The 24295-nt window shown below is 41.2% G+C and overlaps 1 protein-coding gene across 2 annotated transcripts in view; it reads left to right on the forward strand.

Annotated features, from left to right (window-relative positions):
• The window catches only part of LOC110509521 (protein zer-1 homolog), a 54324-nt gene extending 31198 nt beyond the window's left edge, over nt 1-23126 (forward strand). For both annotated transcript variants that reach the window (XM_021590437.2, XM_021590436.2), the window contains exons 7-16: nt 101-247; nt 567-740; nt 6899-7114; nt 7243-7284; nt 7585-7704; nt 7906-8021; nt 8343-8531; nt 20240-20337; nt 20644-20746; nt 20996-23126. In XM_021590437.2, coding sequence (XP_021446112.2) covers nt 101-247; nt 567-740; nt 6899-7114; nt 7243-7284; nt 7585-7704; nt 7906-8021; nt 8343-8531; nt 20240-20337; nt 20644-20746; nt 20996-21053 — 1263 coding nt within the window. In that variant the 3' untranslated portion in view covers nt 21054-23126. The remainder of the gene's footprint in view (nt 1-100; nt 248-566; nt 741-6898; nt 7115-7242; nt 7285-7584; nt 7705-7905; nt 8022-8342; nt 8532-20239; nt 20338-20643; nt 20747-20995) is intronic.
• The last annotated feature ends 1169 nt before the right edge of the window (nt 23127-24295 follow it).

Below are 24295 nucleotides of genomic sequence, written 5' to 3' on the forward strand. Positions count from 1 at the left end.
CTTCAAGAATGAATGGGTATATATCATAAGCCCCCAAAAAATACGTAGCAGTTGCTGATTGCCCCTTAAATACATAATCTGTCTATCATGTCTGGTTCAGGTCACAGGCTCTAAGAATGAAGACCAGGTCCTGAATGCCATCGAGGTCTACACAGAGTTCCGCCCGGAGCTGGCCCACCGAGCCATCAACCAGCTGTTTGATATCGCCAGGATACAGCACTGCAGCCAGCTACTGCGGGCACTGCAGGTTAGGGACCTTTATGGTTTAAATTAAAGTAGAGTGTCTCAGCGTTTCTCTTCAAAGAAATGCTTCTTTAATGCTTTAGATAGCGTGAGAGCCCGGACATTTGTTTACTTATCACACCTCTGTGGTTTTCTGCTTTATAAATGAAAGTCGCACACTCCTTTATCATTTTGCAGTGAACTTCAAAGAATAATGGATTGTGCGGCTTTATTTTTATCTTTCTCAGTTACCTGTATTCCTATTCAGCACCTCAAGGGTCTGCGTTCTTTATTCCTATACCCCCCTTGTGCTATAACCCTTCTGTCTTGTCGTGATCCACCAGCTGGTGATCGCTGCACTGAAGTGCCACAAGTATGACAAGAGCATCCAGGTGACGGGCAGCGCGGCCCTGTTCTACTTGACCAACACAGAGTACCGCAGTGATCAGAGTGTGCGGTTGCGCCGGCAGGTCATCCAGGTGGTGCTCAACGGCATGGAGCAGTACCAGGAGGTCACGGTAAGGTCACAGGGAAGGGTCCAGACCTGGGTTCAGTTTGTTTTTTAATATATATACACAGCTCAAAACAAGTACATTTATTTGAGTATTTGAATGGTTATTTGTAAAAACCAAATAATCTGCCAAATTGTATTTCACAAAACCTTTGTTATAACTCAAGCAGAGTTTGAAGAAAAAAATGAATTGGCAAAGAAACTACAGGCCATGAGTAACTTGGTCAAAAGAATGGCACTGATTGGCCTATAGGTGGCGCTGTTATAAGCGGCCTCACTTAAACCCTCCTCCATCACCTGTTTGACCTAGAGACTTGACACTTTGTATGTAGGCGTCTCATCATGCTGAACAAATTAAATGTACCTCTGGTATATCTCTTAACTTATGAACCATAGGGCCAAAAGACACCAAATGTGGAATGTACAGTGCATTTGGAAAGAATTCAGACCCCTTCACTTTTTTTTTTCACATTTTGTTACGTTACAGCCTTATTCAAAAATGTATTTAAAAAAAAAAAAAGGAACTCATCAATCGACACACAATACCCCATAATGACAAAGCAATTTTTGGGGGCAAAAATACAATTTAAAAAATGAAATATCACATTTACATAAGTATTCAGACCCTTTACTTAGTACTTTGTTTAAGCACCTTTGGCACCAATTACAGCGTCAAGTCTTCTTGGGTATGACGCTACAAGATTGGCACACCTTTATTTGGGGAGTTTTTCTATTCTCTGCAGATCCTCTCAAGCTCTTGTCAGGTTGGATGGGGTGTGTCGCTGCACAGCTAATTCCAGGTCTCTCCAGAGATGTTCGATCAGGTTCAAGTCCGGGCTTTGGCTGGGCCGTCTAAGGATATTGTGACTTGTCGCGAAGCCACTCCTTTGTTGTCTTGGCTGTGTGCTTTGGGTTGTTGTCCTGTTGGAAGGTGAACTTTTGCCCCAGTCTGAGAACCATCTCCAGAGCGCTCAGGACTTCATCAAGGATCTCTCTGTATTTTGCTCCGTTCATCATTGCCTCAATCCTGACTAGTCTCACGGTCCCTGCCACTGAAAAACATCCCCACCATGCTTCACCGTAGGGATGGTGCCTGGTTTCCTCCAGACGTGACGCTTGGCTTTAGGCCAAAGAGTTCAATGTTGGTTTCATCAGAATCTTGTTTCTCATTGTCTGAGAGTCTTTAGGCGCCTTTTGGCAAATTCCAAGCGGGCTGTCATATGCCTTTTACTGAGGAGTGGCTTCCATCTGGCCACTCTACCATAAAGGCCTGATTTGGTGGAGTGCTGGAGAGATGGTTATCCTTCTGGAAGGTTCTCCCATCTCCACAGAGGAACTCTGGAGCTCTGTCAGAGTGACCGTCGGTTTCTTGGTCACCCTCCAGACCAAGGCCCTTCTCTCCCGACTGCTCAGTTTGGCTGGGCGGCCAGCTCTAGGAAGAGTCTTGGTGGATCCAAAAATAATGGAAGCCACTGTGTTCTTGGGGACCTTCAATGCTGCAGACATTTTTTGGTACTCTTCCCCCTGATCTGTGCCTCGACACAATTCTGTCTCGGAGCTCTACAGACAATTCCTTCGACCTCATGGCTTTGTTTTTGCTCTGACATTCACTGTCAACTGTGGGACCTTATATAGACAGTTGTGTGCCTTTCCAAATCATGTCCAATCAATTGAATTTATCACAGGTAGACTCCAAACAAGTAGTAGAAACATCTCAAGGAAGATCAATGGAAACAGGACACACCTGAGCTCAATGTTTCGTGTCTCATAGCAAAGTGGCTGAATACTTACTGTATGTAAATAAGGTATGTCTGTTTATGTTAAATAAATTTGCTAAAAATGTCTAAAAAACGTTTTTTGCTTTGTCATTATTTGGTATTGTTGATTAGGGGAAAAAACCATTTGAATCAAATTTAGAATAAGGCGTAATAAAAATGTGGAAAAAGTCCAGGGGTCTGAATACTTTCCGAAGGCACTGTATACATTCTACAGACCCTACTGAGTATTCCCTACAAGTATTTTATTTCTGCACCCAGAATAGTTCTTGCTCTAAGCCAATATTTATTCCATATACAATGATTTGCTTTGGGGCATTTATTTGGCATTGGAACGTGTTTTAAAACCCCAATTTAATTAAAATGTCACTTAAATATGAACAAATATGAATCATTGTTAATTTTTTTGACAATTATTTTTCAAATCATGAATGGTTGACACTTTTCTACTATTACTTGGGTAACTTTTATTTGGAAAATGTCCATAATTCCATGACCCGGAAGTTATTTTTTTGTGTTGCTGACGAGACATTGATCATGTGACGAGTTCGCAAATCAAATGACTCACTTGTGCTGCCACTGGACAGCGAAAAAACAAGTAAGTTAACTTTTATTTATTGCAATTTAAGTTAGTTTCTATTAGTTAGATTACATACTGTAGCTACCTCAATCGTTATTTCAATAATTTTGGTGACTTTACAGCAATTGATAGCTAGCTGAAATTGAGTTAGCTAGTAGGATCAGCTAAATACAAATCTCCCTACATACTCATTGTCACCTCATGAGATTTTAAATGAAAGAGGAATGGAATAATACGAATGGAATGCAGTTTCCCATATTCCCGTTTAGAGTTTCTGTCGCAGCATAGAAATGCCCTTATCCGGATGTTGTGACAAAGGCATTTCCTAACAGACTTTCTTTGTTGTTACTTTTAAGGTTGGAACCAACATGCAGTACCTCCAGCTGGAAGAGAGGCAAGAACCGTTTGTCCGCCAGCTCAGAGCTACACTATTCACAGCCCTGTCTAATGTTCAATGTAATTAATTGCATTGCTGGACTTTTTAAAACTTCATGTATTTGTGTTGTTTAAAAATTGTGCAAATTAAAGGAAATGTATGGTTAAACATGTATTTGATGTTTATTTGTTTTAGCTGTTAGTGATAATTCCCTAAATGTTAATGCATTTGTGTTTACATCATTAAGCCTTTGTGTATGTGTCATGAACGACCAAAGGTGTCTGACCTTATAGTAAGTACAGCGTCATATGATACAAGGCATTTAGGTATGTGTTATAAATGACCAAAGGGGTCTGACTTCAAATGAAGTACAGTGTCATGCCTTAGTCTTTGTGGATGTGTTATGAATGAATGAAGATGTCTCACTTCAAACTAAGTATGACATGACACTACGTAGTGTCAATAAATAGGTTATTAACGTTCTGCTGATTTATGAAGGTTCTCTCATGATCCACAGGTTACTGTAGGATGTGAGAGGTTTTTAAATGGGTTGATGGACCTGCAAAGCGTGTGTGTGTGCGTGCCAAATCAAGATGATTTGGAGTAGTCCAACCTGAGATTACCGCACCAGGTATTCATTCCTCTTCTGTTCCTCTTCTGTTCCCATGCTGGCGATTTCAACCTGTTACAATGGTGCCAACATTTTGTGGCTGGTCTTTCAGTGGGGGAGTGGGGTGATTGTGTCGAAGACCGCACATATAAGCCTGGGATATCAGAGTGACCTTACTGAGTAAATGATTTGTCACCGTCACTACTTAACACACTACTCAAAAAGTCATAATTATGGCTAGACCATGCCCATTTCCACAATTTTTCTTCTTAAAATGTGATTTTAACCCTAACTAATGAAGACCAAGTTTGATGTGTTGGTCCACCAGACCTTCCACGCATTGGGGCGGAAGTGTCTGGGAAAGGGATTAGGTGTAATGTGACTAACATGACTTTACTTTAGAGCATTTTCCATCCTTTAGCACAACATGTCACCCTTTATAAAGCACATGTTGATATCATATTCAACCTAGTGGGTTATGTCACATTTGACATTGGAGATTGTCACAGTTATGCCACATTTATGAAGCATGACATACAGTGGGGCAAAAAAGTATTTAGTCAGCCACCAATTGTGCAAGTTCTCCCACTTGAGAGAGGCCTGTAATTTTCATCATAGGTACACTTCAACTATGACAGGCAAAATGAGAAAAAGAAGTCCAGAAAATCACATTGTAGGATTTTTTATGAATTTATTTGCAAATTATGGTGGAAAATAAGTATTTGGTCACCTACAAACAAGCAAGATTTCTGGCTCTCACAGACCTGTAACTTCTTCTTTAAGAGGATCCTCTGTCCTCCACTCGTTACCTGTATTAATGGCACCTGTTTGAACTTATCAGTATAAAAGACCTGTCCACAACCTCAAACAGTCACACTCCAAACTCCACTATGGCCAAGACCAAAGAGCTGTCAAAGGACACCAGAAACAAAATTGTAGACCTGCACCAGGCTGGGAAGACTGAATCTGCAATAGGTAAGCAGCTTGGTTTGAAGAAATCAACTGTGGGAGCAATTATTAGGAAATGGAAGACATACAAGACCACTGATAATCTCCCTCGATCTGGGGCTCCACGCAAGATCTCACCCCGTGGGGTCAAAATGATCACAAGAACGGTGAGCAAAAATCCCAGAACCACATGGGGGGACCTAGTAAATGACCTGCAGAGAGCTGGGACCAAAGTAACAAAGCCTACCATCAGTAACACACTACGCCGCCAGGGACTCAAATCCTGCAGTGCCGGACGTGTCCCCCTGCTTAAGCCAGTACATGTCCAGGGCCGTCTGAAGTTTGCTAGAGAGCATTTGGATGATCCAGAAGAAGATTGGGAGAATGTCATATGGTCAGATGAAACCAAAATAGAACTTTTTGGTAAAAACTCAACTCGTTGTGTTTGGAGGACAAAGAATGCTGAGTTGCATCCAAAGAACACCATACCTACTGTGAAGCATGGGGGTGGAAACATCATGCTTTAGGGCTGTTTTTCTGCAAAGGGACCTGGACGACTGATCCGTGTAAAGGAAAGAATGAATGGGGCCAAACACACCGCCCGGGCAACGAAGGAGTGGCTTCGTAAGAAGCATTTCAAGGTCCTGGAGTTGCCTAGCCAGGCTCCAGATCAACCCCATAGAAAATCTTTGGAGGGAGTTGAAAGTCTGTGTTGCCCAGCAACAGCCCCAAAACATCACTGCTCTAGAGGAGATCTGCATGGAGGAATGGGCCAAAATACCAGCAACAGTGTGTGAAAACCTTGTGAAGACTTACAGAAAACGTTTGTGTAACGGTTCTCTTCGGGTGAAGTAGAGGCGGACCAAAATGCAGCGTGGTTTCTATTCATGGTTTTTTAATGAAGAAAACTAACAAAACAATAAATGTGAGAAAACCTAAACAGCCTATCTGGTGACAACAAACACAAAGACAGGAACAATCACCCACGAAACACTCAAAGAATATGGCTGCCTAAATATGGTTCCCAATCAGAGACAACGATAAACACCTGCCTCTGATTGAGAACCACTCCAGACAGCCATAGACTTACCTAGAAAACCCCACTAAGCCACAATCCCGATACGTACGAAAAAACCCCAAGACAAAACACACCACATAAATAACCCATGTCACACCCTGGCCTGACCAAATTAATAAAGAAAACACAAAATACTAAGACCAGGGCGTGACAGTTTGACCTCTGTCATTGCCAACAAAGGATATATAACAAAGTATTGAGATAAACTTTTGTTATTGACCAAATACTTATTTTCCACCATAATTTTCAAATGAATTAATAAAAAATCCTACAATGTTATTTTCTGGATTTTTTTTTCTCATTTTGTCTGTCATAGTTGAAGTGTACCTATGATGAAAATTACAGGCCTCTCATATTTTTAAGTGGGAGAACTTGAACAATTGGTGACTGACTAAATACTTTTTTGCCCCGCTGTATATGCTTTTTAACACATTTATGTAGTGCTTGTGAAGGGATTGTAAAGGCGTTATGAAGCCTTTATAAGGTGAACGTCATTTAAAGCAGGACCAAACATTCAACTACTTGTCTTTTCAAATAAAAGATATCTGAATACTTACTTCGAATGTACGTGAAATTGAGATATTTTAAAAAGTATCTGAACCCCGGTCTGGAGGGGTCAACTGAACCATCACGCCAACCAACATGTCACCCTAGTAGTCTCTTCCCTTCTCAAGTTAAAGCAAAGTTTATTCCCTTCACAAATTCTAAAGGGATGGATTGGTATAAACTAAGGCTGAAGGAGTTTCCACCATATCCCTCAACTCAGCTCCCCCTTTCCCCCCTCCTCACCAATCCCAGGTCCAGAGGAACTGCTGCCTGACGTTGTGTAACTTCAGCATCCCTGAGGAGCTGGAGTTCCAGTACGGCCGGGTCAACCTGCTGCTGCTGAAGATCCTGGAGCCGGCCCGGCAGGACGAGTCCATCCAGCGCATCGCCGTGCACCTCTGCAACGCCCTGGTCTGCCAGGTGGACAACCACCACAAGGAGGCTGTGGGCAAGATGGGATTCGTCAAGGTAGGGAAGACTGATGTATCCATATACTTATACACAGATTCATAGATTCTCTCTCTCAAACGCAGTAGGTCATTGATGCTTCGTGAAGTTGTCACATATGATTTTCATGCTCACTTTTTTTTTCTCAGACAATGTTGAATCTCATCCAGAAAAAGCTACAGGACAGGATGGTGAGTCTCATTTGGATTATTTATTGTGAATCAAAAATCCATATTTTGTACATCCCTACCATTCTACAAGTCTGAAATGACCTCGCAGAACCTGTAAAACTGGATTGAACCACATCACATTTGGATTGTGATGAGTCTTAGCTCATTCCAGACCTAATAGTATTTCTGCAATCCTTAAGGAAACATTGCGTGTTAAGCCAATTCATGTGTATTGTCTGGAATGGCATTGCCTGGCAGGCTACCTAGAGTTCACTTTGGATAAAAACAAATACCAACCACATTTTTTTGCTCTTTCTACAGTGTGACCAGGTAATGGAGTTCTCCTGGAGTGCTCTGTGGAACATCACTGACGAGACGCCAGACAACTGTCAGATGTTCCTTAACTGCAAGGGCATGAGCCTCTTCCTGGACTGCCTGAAGGTTAGCACACCTCAGGGATTTGTTTAAATCTACAACCTAAACTCAATCTCTCATCTCTCTTTTTTTTTTACCTGAAGGGTTCTGTTCTGTCAGGGAATGCTAGGTTTTGCCCCTCAAACAGTTTTTTCCACTGAAGATTCTCAGTCTCATCATCCTGTGTGTTGCTTTTGTATGTCCTCTTTGTCCTCCCCTGGCTCTCAGGAGTTTCCAGACAAGCAGGAGCTCCACCGTAACATGCTGGGGCTGCTGGGTAATGTAGCAGAAGTGAGGGCTCTGCGACCACAACTCCTCACACCACAGTTCATCTCTGTCTTCAGGTAAGAGAAGGTCCTTTGTCTATATTAAATGGTTAAATGCAGTCTTGTCTGATCCTGCTGCTATCTTGGACCAGGGACCATATGTATCAAGCATCTCAGAGTAGGGGTGCTGATTTAGAATCAGTTTTGCCTTTTGAATCACAGTGAATAAGATTACATGGATAGGGGGGACCTGATCCTAGATCAGCACATCTACTATGAGTCGCTTGATGCATACGGACCCAGGTTCGTCTTGCAATAGAGATTGCAATACTATTGACACTAACCTGGATAAATAAAGTTGGATTCTGCTTTGCTACTGTGACTGTTCTCTGGTGACAGTAACCTGCTGGACAGCAAGGCGGATGGGATCGAGGTATCCTATAATGCGTGCGGGGTGCTGTCCCACATCGTGTTCGATGGGCCAGATGCGTGGGCCATGGAAGAGCCACTGAGGGACATGGTCATGGACAAGATGATGGACGCTATCCAGAGCTGGGACGTCACCTCCCGCCGGAATATCAACTACAGGTAAACAGAGAGCTCAATCGAGATGGGTCTCTTGAGACACAGCGGTGGCCGCTGATTGGCTGAATACCCGAGGTGGTTGGAGTTGTCAACAAAGCAGCATGACAGAAATATGATGCCAAGTTTTCGAGCTACAGATCGTTTCTTTGAAAAGATATATAAAGCAATCTTTGCATTTGAATAACAGCATAAATACACCTATTTCAACGTTGCATGTTAAAAACCGAATGACCACTGCTGCACCTGCTGCCACTGTTTCGAACAGATTAGATTATTTAGAAAGAGCAGCCAGCTCACAAAAGAACGAATGCACCAGGATAGTTAGCTAACATAATGTCACAAAGCATAATGTGCTAGCCAGTTAACTTTCATTCTGAAATAACTTCTCATTTCCGAGTTAGTCAGATATTAGTTTTGAAAGACTTGAGTTTGACATGAGAGCTAACTAGCTAGGAGCTAGCTAGCTGCTTATAAAGAGTAGATAGCTAACTGGTTAATTTGACCAATAAATGAACCAAACTATTTCAAAAATGTTCTGTAGCTGGCTAATTAATTTGGTAATGCTTTGTGATACACCTGGTATATGCTGTTTTAGTCCACACAACATGTCGCCCTGTCACCTACAGTAAAACCTTATAAACAACATCAGGGGGAAACAATCAAATTGGCCATGCTTTTTGTTCTACCAGATCCACGATGAGAAGGTTCTAGCTAGTGTATCCCTCTGTCCTTGGACTCTTGTTGGATGTAGTTGATCCGTTTATCAGGTCCCAAGCTCTCATGGCTGTTATGATTATTTATTGACAAGTTACTTACAATTATCTTTATACTTTAGGGCCATCTGTACCTGATAAAGCAGATATAGTCTCACGTGCAGAAGTAAGTCATCTGGCGCGAGAGACTCATTGGGAGGAAGAGACTAGCGCAGACCCAGAAGTTCTGACTGAACAGACGCACATTTGAGCACCCCCGGACGGTCCATTTACTTTGTGCTGTTATAATTTATCCTATGATATCCTGCGATTTCATTGGGGCAGTTCCCCCTCATAGCAAATAGCTGGCAAAACAATGGAAGCAATGTTCGCATGACCTATGTGCCCACAGAGGTGGAGCTGGCTGTCACTGAGGGGCAGAGAGTAGTACAGTGTATTGGGAAAGTATTAAGACCCCTTCACTTTTTCCACCCGTTGCTTTGGGAATCGAAATTGAGCTCAGGTGCATCCTGTTTCCATTGATCTTCCTTGAGATGTTTCTACAACTTGGTTGGAGTCCACCTGTGGTAAATTCAATTGATTGGACATGATATGGAAAGGCACACACCTGTCTATACAGTACATTCAGTAAGGGAAGACCCCCATGAAATGGACAAAAATGAGTGGCATCTTATTGGCATTTGGCGATCCATATACAGTGCCTTGCGAAAGTATTCGGCCCCCTTGAACTTTGCGACCTTTTGCCACATTTCAGGCTTCAAACATAAAGATATAAAACTGTATTTTTTTGTGAAGAATCAACAACAAGTGGGACACAATCATGAAGTGGAACGACATTTATTGGATATTTCAAACTTTTTTAACAAATCAAAAACTGAAAAATTGGGCATGCAAAATTATTCAGCCCCTTTACTTTCAGTGCAGCAAACTCTCTCCAGAAGTTCAGTGAGGATCTCTGAATGATCCAATGTTGACCTAAATGACTAATGATGATAAATACAATCCACCTGTGTGTAATCAAGTCTCCGTATAAATGCACCTGCACTGTGATAGTCTCAGAGGTCCGTTAAAAGCGCAGAGAGCATCATGAAGAACAAGGAACACACCAGGCAGGTCCGGGATACTGTTGTGAAGAAGTTTAGATTTGGATACAAAAAGATTTCCCAAGCTTTAAACATCCCAAGGAGCACTGTGCAAGTGATAATATTGAAATGGAAGGAGTATCAGACCACTGCAAATCTACCAAGACCTGGCCGTCCCTCTAAACTTTCAGCTCATACAAGGAGAAGACTGATCAGAGATGCAGCCAAGAGGCCCATGATCACTCTGGATGAACTGCAGAGATCTACAGCTGAGGTGGGAGACTCTGTCCATAGGACAACAATCAGTCAGTATATATCAGTATATTGCACAAATCTGGCCTTTATGGAAGAGTGGCAAGAAGAAAGCCATTTCTTAAAGATATCCATAAAAAGTGTCGTTTAAAGTTTGCCACAAGCCACCTGGGAGACACACCAAACATGTGGAAGAAGGTGCTCTGGTCAGATGAAACCAAAATTGAACTTTTTGGCAACAATGCAAAACGTTATGTTTGGCGTAAAAGCAACACAGCTGAACACACCATCCCCATTGTCAAACATGGTGGTGGCAGCATCATGGTTTGGGCCTGCTTTTCTTCAGCAGGGACAGGGAAGATGGTTAAAATTGATGGGAAGATGGATGGAGCCAAATACAGGACCATTCTGGAAGAAAACCTGATGGAGTCTGCAAAAGACCTGAGACTGGGACGGAGATTTGTCTTCCAACAAGACAATGATCCAAAACATAAAGCAAAATCTACAATGGAATGGTTCAAAAATAAACATATCCAGGTGTTAGAATGGCCAAGTCAAAGTCCAGACCTGAATCCAATCGAGAATCTGTGGAAAGAACTGAAAACTGCTGTTCACAAATGCTCTCCATCCAACCTCACTGAGCTCGAGCTGTTTTGCAAGGAGGAATGGGAAAAAATGTCAGTCTCTCGATGTGCAAAACTGATAGAGACATACCCCAAGCGACTTACAGCTGTAATCGCAGCAAAAGGTGGCGCTACAAAGTATTAACTTAAGGGGGCTGAATAATTTTGCACGCCCAATTTTTCAGTTTTTGATTTGTTAAAAAAGTTTGAAATATCCAATAAATGTTGTTCCACTTCATGATTGTGTCCCACTTGTTGTTGATTCTTCACAAAAAAATACAGTTTTATATCTTTATGTTTGAAGCCTGAAATGTGGCAAAAGGTCACAAAGTTCAAGGGTGCCGAATACTTTCGCAAGGCACTGTACATGTAACAGTACTCTTCTTGCGTTGTGTACAATCAGTCATCGACACGGAACTCCAACATGTAGCACCAGTCATGTAGATTTATTCTGTTAGGAACGGCACAAAATTGCCTCACCATCCAACTCTGCACTCACGCACGCTGGTTTGGTGCTTGTTCACTGGGCTAGTTACCAAAATAAAACAATTACAATATACAATATATCTTTAACAATGTACCTGTTAGGAACGGCACAAAATTGCACGTCATGCAATGCACGTCTCACCATCCAACTCTGCACTCACGCACTGTACAAAATATATGAACCCCCCCCCCCCCCCCACCAGACACAGTAAGTTGCTAGCTAGTACTGGCGGGAATTCTCTACAACAAAATGCACAACAAATATTCTCCAAAAACCGCTGCATCTTATGTGTGATGTTCGAATAACATTTACAAACAATTTGATATACATTTTACATTTAAATCATCACTTGAGAGTATAAAAATCACTTTTGATGTACAGTGCTTTGCAACCAACAACTTACCGCTGCTTTGGTGCTTGTTCACTGGGACGATTCTAACTGGAACATCCCCCCTTGTAAGCAAGCTACGCAAACCAGCCAATAAGATGCCATGTTGAGTAGGTGAAGGCAAGACAAACTCAAACCAAAAACCCATTGGCTTAACAATAAAGTGGCAAGGGGAATCACCAATATAATCCTGTTACATACATACTCGCAAATATCACTCAAATGGACGGCAGTTCATCAAAACCATATTGTAAGCGGAACATGGCAAATGCCAAGTGTCATACTCCAAAAATCCCAAAGATGGCGAGCGTGTTCCACCATAGATTTTCATATGGGAAATGGTCACAAAGTCAGGTCCCAAGGGTGAAATTTTCAAAATCTAAATTTTTTTCCAACATTTTTAAACCTCATAAAAAGTGTTTTTGGACCATTTTTTTTACATTTTTTATTTTAATTTTATGGATATACATTGGCAATGGACACTGTCAACTTGCAGAAGAGCATGTTCACATTGACAATATAGTGTATGTGTAATGGACACTGTCCATTTGGTGATGTTAAATCCCTCCTTAAATACATTGCAAATGTACAATTTTACACTGTCCATTTGCAATGTCTTACAATGGGCATTTACCATCACGAATTGGACATGCTCTAATATACTGCAGAAATGCCCAATTGACTGGCTCGTTGAACTCGGGGTGGCCGAGCAGTGATAATGGTTCCTCTCCATTGCTCGTTGGTGTTGATTTCAGCCTGTGGAAAATCCATCATTAAATCCATTGGAAATGTACATTGTCCATTTGCAATATAAAATGTGCAATTCCAATATATTATATTGCCATCAAGTCAACCATCAATAGGATATCGTACTGACACCAAACTCACTTTGTCCAACTCTTTTAGAAGCCAACTATCACATATTTCAGAGCCGGCCCACAATTCATAGCACCTGTTAAAACCTGTTGCAACTCTAGGGGCAGTATTTTCATTTTTGGAAAAAAAATGTTCTGTCTGTTTTGTCAGGACAAGATGCTAGAATATGCATATAATTGACAGCTTTGGATAGAAAACACTCTAACGTTTCCAAAACTGTAAAGATATTGTCTGTGAGTATAACAGAACTGATGTTGCAGGCGAAAGCCTGAGAAAAATCCAATCCGGAAGTGCCCCATATTTTATAAGGGAACACCCCCCTGAAATGGACAAAAATGAATGGGAAGTCAGTGGCACTGGACAAACCATATCCACGGTGTCAATTTGGCGTCATTTCGTTCAAAGTTGATTGCAAATGCCATATGGCAAATGCCAGGTGTAACACTTTGAAAATCCAACAGGTGGCGAGCGCGCTCCACCGTGGTTTTTCATATTGCAAATGCAACACAAGTCAACAATTATTTTTTTACTTGCGCATAAGGCATATGTTTTGTCCATTTGCAATATGATTTCATAGGAAGTCAAAAGTCAAAAATAGCAGAAATTTTGAAAAACTTCACACACCCTTAAAAAGTGTTTTACGCATTTATGTTGAAGAATACCCGTAGGGGGCTACATTACGCAAGTGGTCACATGATGCTCCCGGAGAAAATCTTGCGCAAAGTACAGAGGTAGCCATTATTCCAATCGCTTCTACTGAGAAACCAATTGTCCCGGTAGATATATTATCGAATAGATATTTGAAAAACACCTTGAGGATTGATTCTAAACAACGTTTGCCATGTTTCTGTCGATATTATGGAGCTAATTTGGAATATTTTTCGGCATTGTCGTGACCGCAATTTCCGGTCGATTTCTCAGCCAAACGTGAAGAACAAACGGAGCTATTTCGCCTACAAAAATACCTGGGAGTCTCGTGAGTGAAAACATCCGAAGTTCATCAAAGGTAAACGATTTCATTTGATTGCTTTTCTGATTTTTGTGACAAGGATGCCTGCTGCTAGCAAGGCATAATTATATTTATGTCCGTTGCGTTATGCTAATTAGTGTCAGATGATGACAACGGTCCCGTTCACGGGATGGGGTGTCACTAGAGGAACCTGTTGATGCCACCCCCCCCCCCCCCCCCCCCGTTCAGCTCAAACCGTGGCGCATGGAACGCAAAAATATTCTTAGAAATATTTAACCTCCACACATTAACAAGTCCAATATCTCAAATGAAAGATAATCACCTTGTTCATCTACCCAGCATGTCAGATTTTTTAAATGTTTTACGGCGAAAACACACCACATATTTATATTAGATCACCACCGAAACCAAGACAAGAGGCAGCCATTTTGTCCCAGAAAATATAAAATTATAAAAGCAGGATTAAAAAATAAATCATTCACTAACCTTTTGAAAATCTTCATCAGATGACAGTAATAGGACATGTTACACAGTACATTTTTTTTTCAATAATATGCCATTTATATCCATAAATGTCCATTTACATTGAGTTCATGTTCAGAAATTACTCAAAAATGTCCGCAGGAAATCTAGGTAGCGCGGCAAGATAACGTAAATAGACATCATAAACTTTGACTAAATAAACATGTTCTACATATAGTTAGAAAGATACACTGCTTCTTTATGCAATCGCTTTGTTACATTTATTTTGAACGTTACAGAAATCGCACACTATTCAATATTCTGAGACGGCTCTCAGATATAAGCTACATTTCTCCGTAATGTTGGAGTCAACAGAAACACAGATTTCAGCATAAATATTCCCTTACCTTCGATGGTCTTCGTTCAGAATGTTCTGGATGGCTTCATACTTACCCAATACATCGTTTGGTTTCAAGTCTTGCGTCTTTGTATTAGCTACTGCTAATAACATCAGCTGAAATGCACCCAAAATGTCCTCTGGTCCGGAAAAGTTGCGCATCAAAACTTCAAAATTACATATTATATATTGACTAAACAGGTCAAACTAAGTGCAGAAGCAAGCTTTATGATGTTTTAAACACACAAAACAAATTTCAATTCAACCGGTCATCGTTTGTCCTTCTTCTGAGTACTGGAACAAAGGAATGGCTGTGACCAATTCGCGCCCTAACGCACAGGTTTTTTCTCGCGGCACTTACTCAAATCACTCCCATAGGGCCAATTATCGCGGGATTTGAACGATTAAATGCTCTACAGAATGAGGACATCTAGTGGAAGACATAGAAAGTGTCCCCAGATCCATAAGTGGTTGGGAAGGGTGGGGGCGATGACGTCAAAGTTGCTCCAACTTTCATGACCACAAAACTAGTTTGGAAGAATGCCTGCCCTGTGAGTTCTGCTATACTTACAGACATAATTCCAACGGTTTTAGAAGCTTTAGAGTGTTTTCTATCCAATAATAATTATTATATGCATATATTAGCAATTTTTGACACATTTTGTTTTCAGTTTACTAGGGGTACCCAATTCCTCCAAAGGGGGCATAAGTCAGCCATATCCTCAACAGGTTTTAAAACCATTAAAAAACCTTCAATAACATAGTTACATTCGAGCTGCGGGTCCAGTTCTGACATTATGTGTAGATCTAGCTGAGGCGACCCCGAATCCTGAGTCAATAGGTCATTTGGAGACCGAGCAGTGACCTTAATTAGTGCTGAAAATGTACTTTTTCCCGGCATTGCTACGGGGTCCCTGAAAGCATTATCAGACAGACACTTTAGGGACTGTTTCTATGGGCCGAGGCGGTTTCAATGCACCCAATCTTGTGGTTCTGGGACTTTTCTAAATGTTGTAATTTTTTCACGACGTTCAAAATTAATTTAAGTTATTGCAAATGGACGAGGCTGTTTCTCGGCCTGAGAACCTTCTAAAGCCACAAAACTCACCCTGTTAGAAGGAAAACCCTGTTTTCACTGTTAAGGGTTAATTCCACACAGCCAAGGTTAGGGTTGCACAGATCGGGAGGACCTTAGGAATGTTCCTGTGGTTGAATTGTGCTTCTAGCCTTAACAGTTCTGCCACTGTTGCCCAAAAGCACCTCAAATGTAGGTCAGGCTTAATTTTGGGCCTCCATGCTAAGACCTTTCTGGATGTCAATATCTTACCCCAAAAACATCAGAGACAGCTAGCTGCTCTTCACATATGCAGCTCTTTATATGCCCCCCAACCATACTGGAAATATATTAAATTCAGACTATACATGGATACATAGCACTACCTAGATGGAACTTGAAAGTATTCCAAAAAGGGAAACAAAAAAAACAGATAATGGTTTTCTAATATGTACCGGTTCATGAGGGTTGTCTAATCACACATGACATTTTTTGAAAGATGTGACCTTTTTAACCCTTCGAAACAGCCCCTATGACACCAATTTAAGGCACTTCCAGTTGTCACAGGAAGCTGAAAGTAAACACATATCCTCATTGGGGCAGGCTTTTACAGAATCAGCATTTTCAATGTTTAAGTTAAGAACGGACTGATTTATAGAGGGTTGAATGCTGTGTTTCTCCACTAACTGCAGGTTGTGAAATCAAAACCACTGTTAGGGTCAATTACACCACTTCCGGTTGCTCCAGGAAGCTTAGAATCAACATAGGTAGTTCTCATAGTGGCCTGGTGGATTGTCATCAAAGACAGTGTGATATGGCAATCATAACCTACATAGGCATCAGGTTGTAGTTAGGACAGCAGGCAATGTATTACATTGGGGAGAGATGTCATTGTAAACTGTTAGAAGAAAACACCCTGTTTTTACTGTTAAGGGTTAATTCCACACGGTCAAGGTTAAACTTGCATAGATCGGGAGGACCTTAAGAATGTTCCTGTGTTTGAATTGTGTTTCTAGCCTCAAAGGTTCTGCCGCTGTCACCGAAAACCACCTCAAATTTAGGTCAGGCTTAATTTTGGGCCTAGGTTTTTGAACAGTCGCTGCGGTCATACCAAGCGAGCTACAGTCAAGTGGGGCGTCTCGTTGAACTTGGCACGGCCTAGAGACTATGGTGATGCCGTTTGTTTCTCTTTCTTTGATGATTTAAGCCTCTCCATTTTGGGATTTCAGCCCTATTTGATGGTAAAGTTCACATTTCCCCTTTAGGATATGATGGGAACCATTCAATCTTTTCGTGTTGATATCTGTAGAGGTACAGGTGACCCTGAACATGTGGCAAAAGGGATTTTGAAAATTACTTGCACTGACGCAGAGTTAGAGCATAAATAACCTGTAAATCCATGCTATCTTTAGGGAGAAACTCGTGTTGTGTCTTTACTATGGATTAAATGATATGACATGCTATTTTATCAAATCAATTCTCTGTAATTAAACCTGATTGAAATAATCATCTAAATGTAATTAACTAGGAAGTCGGGGCACCACGGAAGAATGTTTATAGAGCTGTTGTCTTCCGAATAAACTCTTAAAGACCTGGTAATCTTTTATATCAATAGCAGTCGATTATTAATTGTCACCTTATTGAGTCTCATCTGAACGTCGTAAAATTTGTAAAATCTTCACAAACCCTGGCTAACAAGTTGAATCAGCAATACAAAATGTTGTTTAATTATTTATTTACTAAATGCCTAAATAATCACACAGAATTACATATACACAGGATGGATCATACATTGATTACTAATGTCATAAAAGAAAACGGCCCTAGTGGACGAAACCGATATGACGGCTGGTTACACAAAGAAAGAGGGTTGGGTTTGAATGAAAGAGCGGGAAGACTGAGGAACAAAAGGATTGGGTCTCGGACCTTATGAAGGTTCGATATGAAATACTTTTTGAGAGGTCGCGGCGGTCAGACCGAGCGAGCTACGGTCAAATGGGGCACCTCGTTGAACTCGGCACGGCCTAGAGACTACAGTGATGCCATTTGCCAACACTCTCCGTGTTGTTTTCAGCCTGTCCATTTGGTGATGGTTTATCACTGTTTAAACTTATTGGAAATGGACAAAAGTCAGCCGTCTAGTCAGCGTCCATCAGTCAATAAGATATCATTCTGACACCAAACTGATACATACTGACACCAAACCCACGTTTTCCAACTCGTTTAGAAGCCAACGATCAAAATTCACAGCGTCTTCTGTTAAAACCATAAAAAAAATTCTACACGTAGTTACGTTCTAGCTGCGGGTCCAGATCTGACATTATGTGTAGGCCTAGCTTAGGCGACCCCGAGTTTTGGCTCGATAGGTCATTCGGAGCCCGAGCAGCGACCTTAATTAGTGCTGAAAATGAACTTTTTCCGGACGTTGCTACGTTGCTGAAAGAGCTAACGGACAAACATTAGGGTCCGTCTCTATGGGCCGAGGCGGTTTCAATGTACCTAGTCATGTGATTCTGGGACTTTTCTTATGTCGTTATTTTCGCGATGTTCAAAATGAAGTGAAGTTATTGCAAATGGACAAAGATTTTTCTCGGCCTGAGAACCTTCTAGAGCCATATAACTCACCGCTCACTACCGACCACATTGACTACGTGTGTGTGTGTGAGTACAGAAAATCACAGAAATAATGTAGAGCTCCGAAACCCGCCTTAACGGATTGGCCTTAACACGCCGCAACTGGATCTATAACTTTTTTGGGGGAAAAACACATTTGTTTAACCATCATCAAACGGACATTGTACGATTTCACGTAAATTACAATAGATACATGTCTGGTTCTATTTCTCCTTACACCGTAGGATTATGTACTTGACGTGAAGTGGTCAAATTAGCTCTGTATTACCATTTTTGACCTTTAATCCCAGAAAATGGGCATTAACTCAAAGAGCGAGAGGCCTCGACGCCATCTTGTTTCTGGGCTAAAAGTACATTTGGCCAAACCTGTGCTCACCGAGTTTCGTCTTCGAAGTCTTTTCCATTTATAAGAAACGGCCATGTCCATTTGGTGATGTTTTGTCCATTTGCAATAAGCAGCCTGTCTCCATCTGGTGGAATTTTCCAGTACAGCTGAAAAATTGTGAAAAACTGGGTTTAAATGGTGTATGGTATGTAAACTTTCAACTTCATCTGTATATATGAAATGAGAAAAGCAGTATGTAAACATTGACCAGTGATACCATGTCTATGTATATAGGGCATCAGCCTCGACGGTGCAGGGTTGAGTAACCGGGTGGTAGCCGGGTAGTGATGGCTATTTAACAGTCTGATTGAAGCTGTTTTTCAGTCTCTGTCCCAGCTTTGATGCACCTGTATTGACATCTTCTGGATGGTAGCGGGGTGAACAGGCAGTGGCTCGGGTGGTTGATGTCCTTGATGATCTTTTTGGCCTTCCTGTGACATCGGGTGCTGTAGGTGTCCTGGAGGGCAGGCAGTGTGCTCCTGGTGATGCGTTGGGCAGACCACACTAGCCTCTGGAGAGCCTTGCGGTTGCGGGCAGTGCAGTTGCCGTACCAGGCGGTGATACAGCCCAACAGGATGCTCTCAATTGTGCATCTGTAAAAGTTTGTGAGGCTCTTAGGGGTCAAGCCAAATTTCTTTAGCCTTGGGTATGAAGCTACAAGCTTGTTACACCTTTATTTGGGGAGTTTCTCCCATTATTCTCTGAAGATCCTCTCAAGCTCTGTTAGGTTGGGTAGGGAGCGTCGGTGCACAGCTATTTTCAGGTCGTTCTTTTCGATCGGTTTCAGGTCTGGGCTAAGGCTGGGCCACTCAAGGACATTTAGAGACGTGTCCCGAAGCCTGTTGGAAGTTGAAACTTAGACCGACGCCATCTGAGGTCCTTTCCATTAAGGATCTCACTCTACTTTTCTCTGTTCATCTTTCCCTCAATCCTGACAAGTCTGCCAGTCCTTGCTGAAAAACATCCCCGCAGCATGATGATGCTGCCACCACCATGCTTCACCGTAGGGATGGTGCCAGGTTTCCTCCAGGCATGTCTACAAAGTGTTGACTCAGGGGTGTGAATACTTATGTAAATAGATATTATATTTAATCAATTTTTCCATTATAGAAAATTAAACTTAATCCATTTTGATTTTAGGATGTAACATGAAAATGAGGAATAAGTCAAGAGGTATGAACACTTTTTGAAGGCCCTATGTATTTTTAATACAGTTACTTTCTTGATCACAATCTCTATAAAATGCCTGTATAGGCAAGCCGCCGCTGTTAAGGTTACAAATATCACCCTGATTCCAACTACAAGATGTGCGAGTGGATTTCATTTTTCTGAATTATTTTTCTGAATGAACACTTACCTGGCTTTCTCCCTCCCTTTTTTCTGTTCAGATCCTTTGAACCCATCTTGCGCCTGCTGCCTCAGAGCATCGCCCCAGTCAGTCAGCACTGGGCCACGTGGGCACTCTTCAACCTGGTGTCAGTCTACCGTGAGTATTGATACAAAGACTGATCCCACTTCTGACACCACTAAGCAAGTTGCTGGGTAAACTTGCTTATTGGTGTCAGTGGTGGGATCCATCTTTGCCTCACTGTATCAATTTGAGAGACCTCTAGCCTGGGGTCAGTTCTTTCTTTATATTGTTATATTATTAATAAAATAAGTGTGGATTGACTTTTGGAGTATAAATTTTAAGAGAATACAGCCCAGTGCCCACACTTTGTCACTCATCGGGGAAATATGTCTGCTTTCGAGAAATTTTTTTCTCACTCATTTTCTTCCTCTCTTCCCTCAGCGAGTAAGTACTGCCCTCTGCTGATAAAAGAAGGAGGGATTGTTCTCCTGGAGAAGGTGCTGGAGCTCCAGACATCACATGAAGAGACCAAGGACATGGCGCGGTATGAACTCACCTATTAACCCATCAAACTTTTAGAACCAATGCGATATTTATGGAGTGGTTGTTGATCAATTTGGGGTCTATTGCATTGCATTTACTTTCATTTCAAGCAATGAGTTGAAATTTTGTTCATAAATTGAGGACTGCCATAATCCCCCTTAATGTATGTATTAACTTGAATTTGAATAGAATGGAGCCCAACCCTGGTGAATGAAATGAAAATGCTTAAGCCTCCCTCTCTCTCTTTCAGGAAGGTGATGGAGCAGTGTGAGAACTTCAAAGAAGACCCCATGGAAACGACGAGGTAGACAACGGCCAACGGAGGACAACGGCCAACGGAGGACAACGGCCAACGGAGGACAACGGCCAACGGAGGACAACGGCCAACGGAGGACAACGGCCAACGGAGGACGACGTCAGGGGAGCAATACCGCTAGACGAACAAAAAGGCAGAACTTCATAGGAACCCTTCACTATCTTCTCACCACAAGTGTCAACTGTCTGCATCAAGTTACTGGACAGAGCCTTGTTATGTGACGCTATTAGGAAGTTGAGATGTGGTGCACCGACTTGGTGTGTGTGTGTGCGCGCTCCCGCGTGTGTGTGTTATTTGTGTTGCACATGATAAGCAGAATTTGTATAATGTATTTGTGTTCATTTATTGATGGTGTGAGTGCTTGTCCTCGTTTGGGTGTGAGTGTGCTAGACTGTGTTTGCGTGTGTAATGAGTGTGTGTAATAAGAGTGTGTGTGTGTGTGTGTGTGTGTGTGTGTGTGTGTGGAAGGACGTATGTGTGTTATAATAAGGATCAAAACACCAGGGAGATCTTTGTCTCTGGAAAATAGGAAACAAAAATGGAGGTTGTTATGGTATTTTTCCCATTTTCTGATGCAGAAATTTCAAATGGATGACGCCATGAGGTGTGGACAGTCAACTAGTTTTATCCCAGACAGCACTGATCTGTGGACAGTTGTTATTGAGCAGTGAAGTTGCCATGTCTGTGGATGCATCTCTATCCCACACTGATCGAGAGCGTAACCGTGGAAGTTTGTAGCCGTGACAATGACCCCAGTAGAAGTTTTCCTAGATCCTGTGGCATGGGGAAGGACTTTTTGTTTTTTGTTGTACTTATTTGGAGTTGCCATCTGTCCCGTCATTGTTTGTCAGTTTTTTTATTTATATGATTATAAACATTCCTATGATTTCATCTGTAAATCTAGGCTTTGTTCCCCATTCCTTACATATATGCAAGTTCAAACCCCCGAGCTGACAAGGTACAAATCTGTCGTTCTGCCCCTGAACAGGCAGTTAACCCACTGTTCCTAGGCCATCATTGAAAATAAGAATTTGTTCTTAACTGACTTTAACTGACTTAGTTAAATAAAGGTAATATATATATATATAACCCACAAAGAAGCTGAATGATGAGAAACAAATCAGGAAGGACTATACTGTTAGGGTTTTTGGAATCTCAACAAAAATATGCCCATGTTCTTAAATGTTAAGGAAAATCTGAAGGTGGATGATTTTAACTTTGTGTCTTTCATGTATATGGATACAACCATAAAGTCTTAGCATCATATATTTAGATTTGACACATTTAGGAAAGCCTGTATCTCATTTCTGAACATTTAGTTGCCATGTAAGAAATATTTAGCCTAACATTTGCACATGATTTGGTAAGGTAGTGGAGTGATACAGTGGTATACTTGGTCAACAAAAGCTAAAATCAAATGTGAAGATTAGTTCATAAAATGCTGACCTCAGATTTTTACGCAACATTAATTCAAGAATTCATGCTGTATTGTAACAATCAGTGGGGTCGGAAATTATTGACACCCTTGATAAAGATGAGCATAAATGACTGTAAAATAAATACAAATATTGAGCTATATTTTATTCAAAAAAAAGGGAAATTATATTTTATACCAACACAATTACTCAGAGAAATAGATATTGTTTAACAAGTAATACTTTTTTTCTCAAAGGTAGGGGTCAAGATTGACACCCCTGTTTTCAATACCTTGCGAGGATGACGGCGCAGAGACTTTTTCTAAAATGTTTTATGAGTTGGAGAACACAATGGGAGGGATCTTATCCCCATCCTAAATACAGAATCCTTCCAGATCCTTGATATCCTTCATCTGCGCTGATCAGGACTGCCCTCTTCAATGCAAACCACAGGTTTGGCCCTCTGGGCCATTAGATATAGAATTAATTGATCTTTGCTTTTCCATGTACATTGTCTTAATTCTTTTTGATGTGATTTTGTATGTTTGTATAGTGCATTAGGAAAGTATTCATACCCCTTAAATTTTTCCACATTTTGTTACGTTACAGCCTTATTCTAAAATGAATTAAATCATTTTTTCCCCTCATCAATTGACACACACTACCCCATAATGACAAAGCAAACACAGGTTTTTAGAAATTGTTGCAAATTTATTTAACATAAAAAAATTAAATACCTTATTTACATAAGTACATAAGTATTCAGCCCCTTTGCTATGAGACTCCAAATTGAGCTCAGGTGCATCCTGTTTCCATCGATCGTCCTTGAGATGTTTCTTCAACTTGATTGGAGTCCACCTGTGGTAAATTCAATTGACTGGATATGATTTGGAAAGGCACACACCTGTCTCTATAAGGTATTGTGTGTAGTTTGATGAGGTGGAACAAAACAATTGAATCCATTTTAGAATAAGGCTGTAAAGATTTTTTTTTTTTTTTGGGGGGGGGGGGGGTCTTGGGGTCTGAATACTTTCCGAATGCACTGTATGCCTCATTCAACCATATTTATATTGTTATTTTACAATTATGGTGGGAGGTTATTTCCAAATGGGAGGCTGAATTGGGAAAGGCCTGTAGAAATGGAAAACATATTATTGTTGTTAGAACCTCACTTCATAAGAATTCTGCTGATGTTGGATTCTCTAATATTCAATAAATGGGTAGAGTTACATAGCACCAAAGGGAGGTTGGGTCTTGGTTGATTTGTGTAGGTCTTTCAGGCTGCACCATCAGCTCTTTAGCACTTAATGAACATATCACATACTGTAAGTTCATAAAAAGGAGATGATTCAGTTGTAAATGTGGGGCATCTGAGTAAAATGTAGGTAACCCTTACTTGACATCACTCTTCTAAGTCTTCATAAGAGCTATGTATTCAGAAAAATAGTGAAATTAGGGCTATATTATGTTCCGTGCTTTCAGAAAGTATTCACACCCCTTGACTTTTCCCACATTTTGTTGTTTCAAAGTGGGATTAAAATGGATTTCATTGAAATGTTTTTTGTCAACGATCTACACAAAATACGAATGTCCAAGCAAAGTGAAAAGAAATTCAATAAAATAAATAATTATGGAAAATGAAACACTATCTTGGTTAGGTAAGTGTTCAACCCCCTGAGTCAATAGATGTTAGAATCACCTTTGGCAGTGATTACAGCTGTGAGTCTTTCTGGGTAAAAGGCTCTGCATGGTCAAGCCAATGACTGCAATGCGGCCTCCACAGAAGTCATGGCATTCATACTTCTGGGAGCTGTCAAAT

This window comes from Oncorhynchus mykiss, chromosome Y (assembly GCF_013265735.2).
Source record: "Oncorhynchus mykiss isolate Arlee chromosome Y, USDA_OmykA_1.1, whole genome shotgun sequence".
Lineage (NCBI taxonomy): Eukaryota > Metazoa > Chordata > Actinopteri > Salmoniformes > Salmonidae > Oncorhynchus > Oncorhynchus mykiss.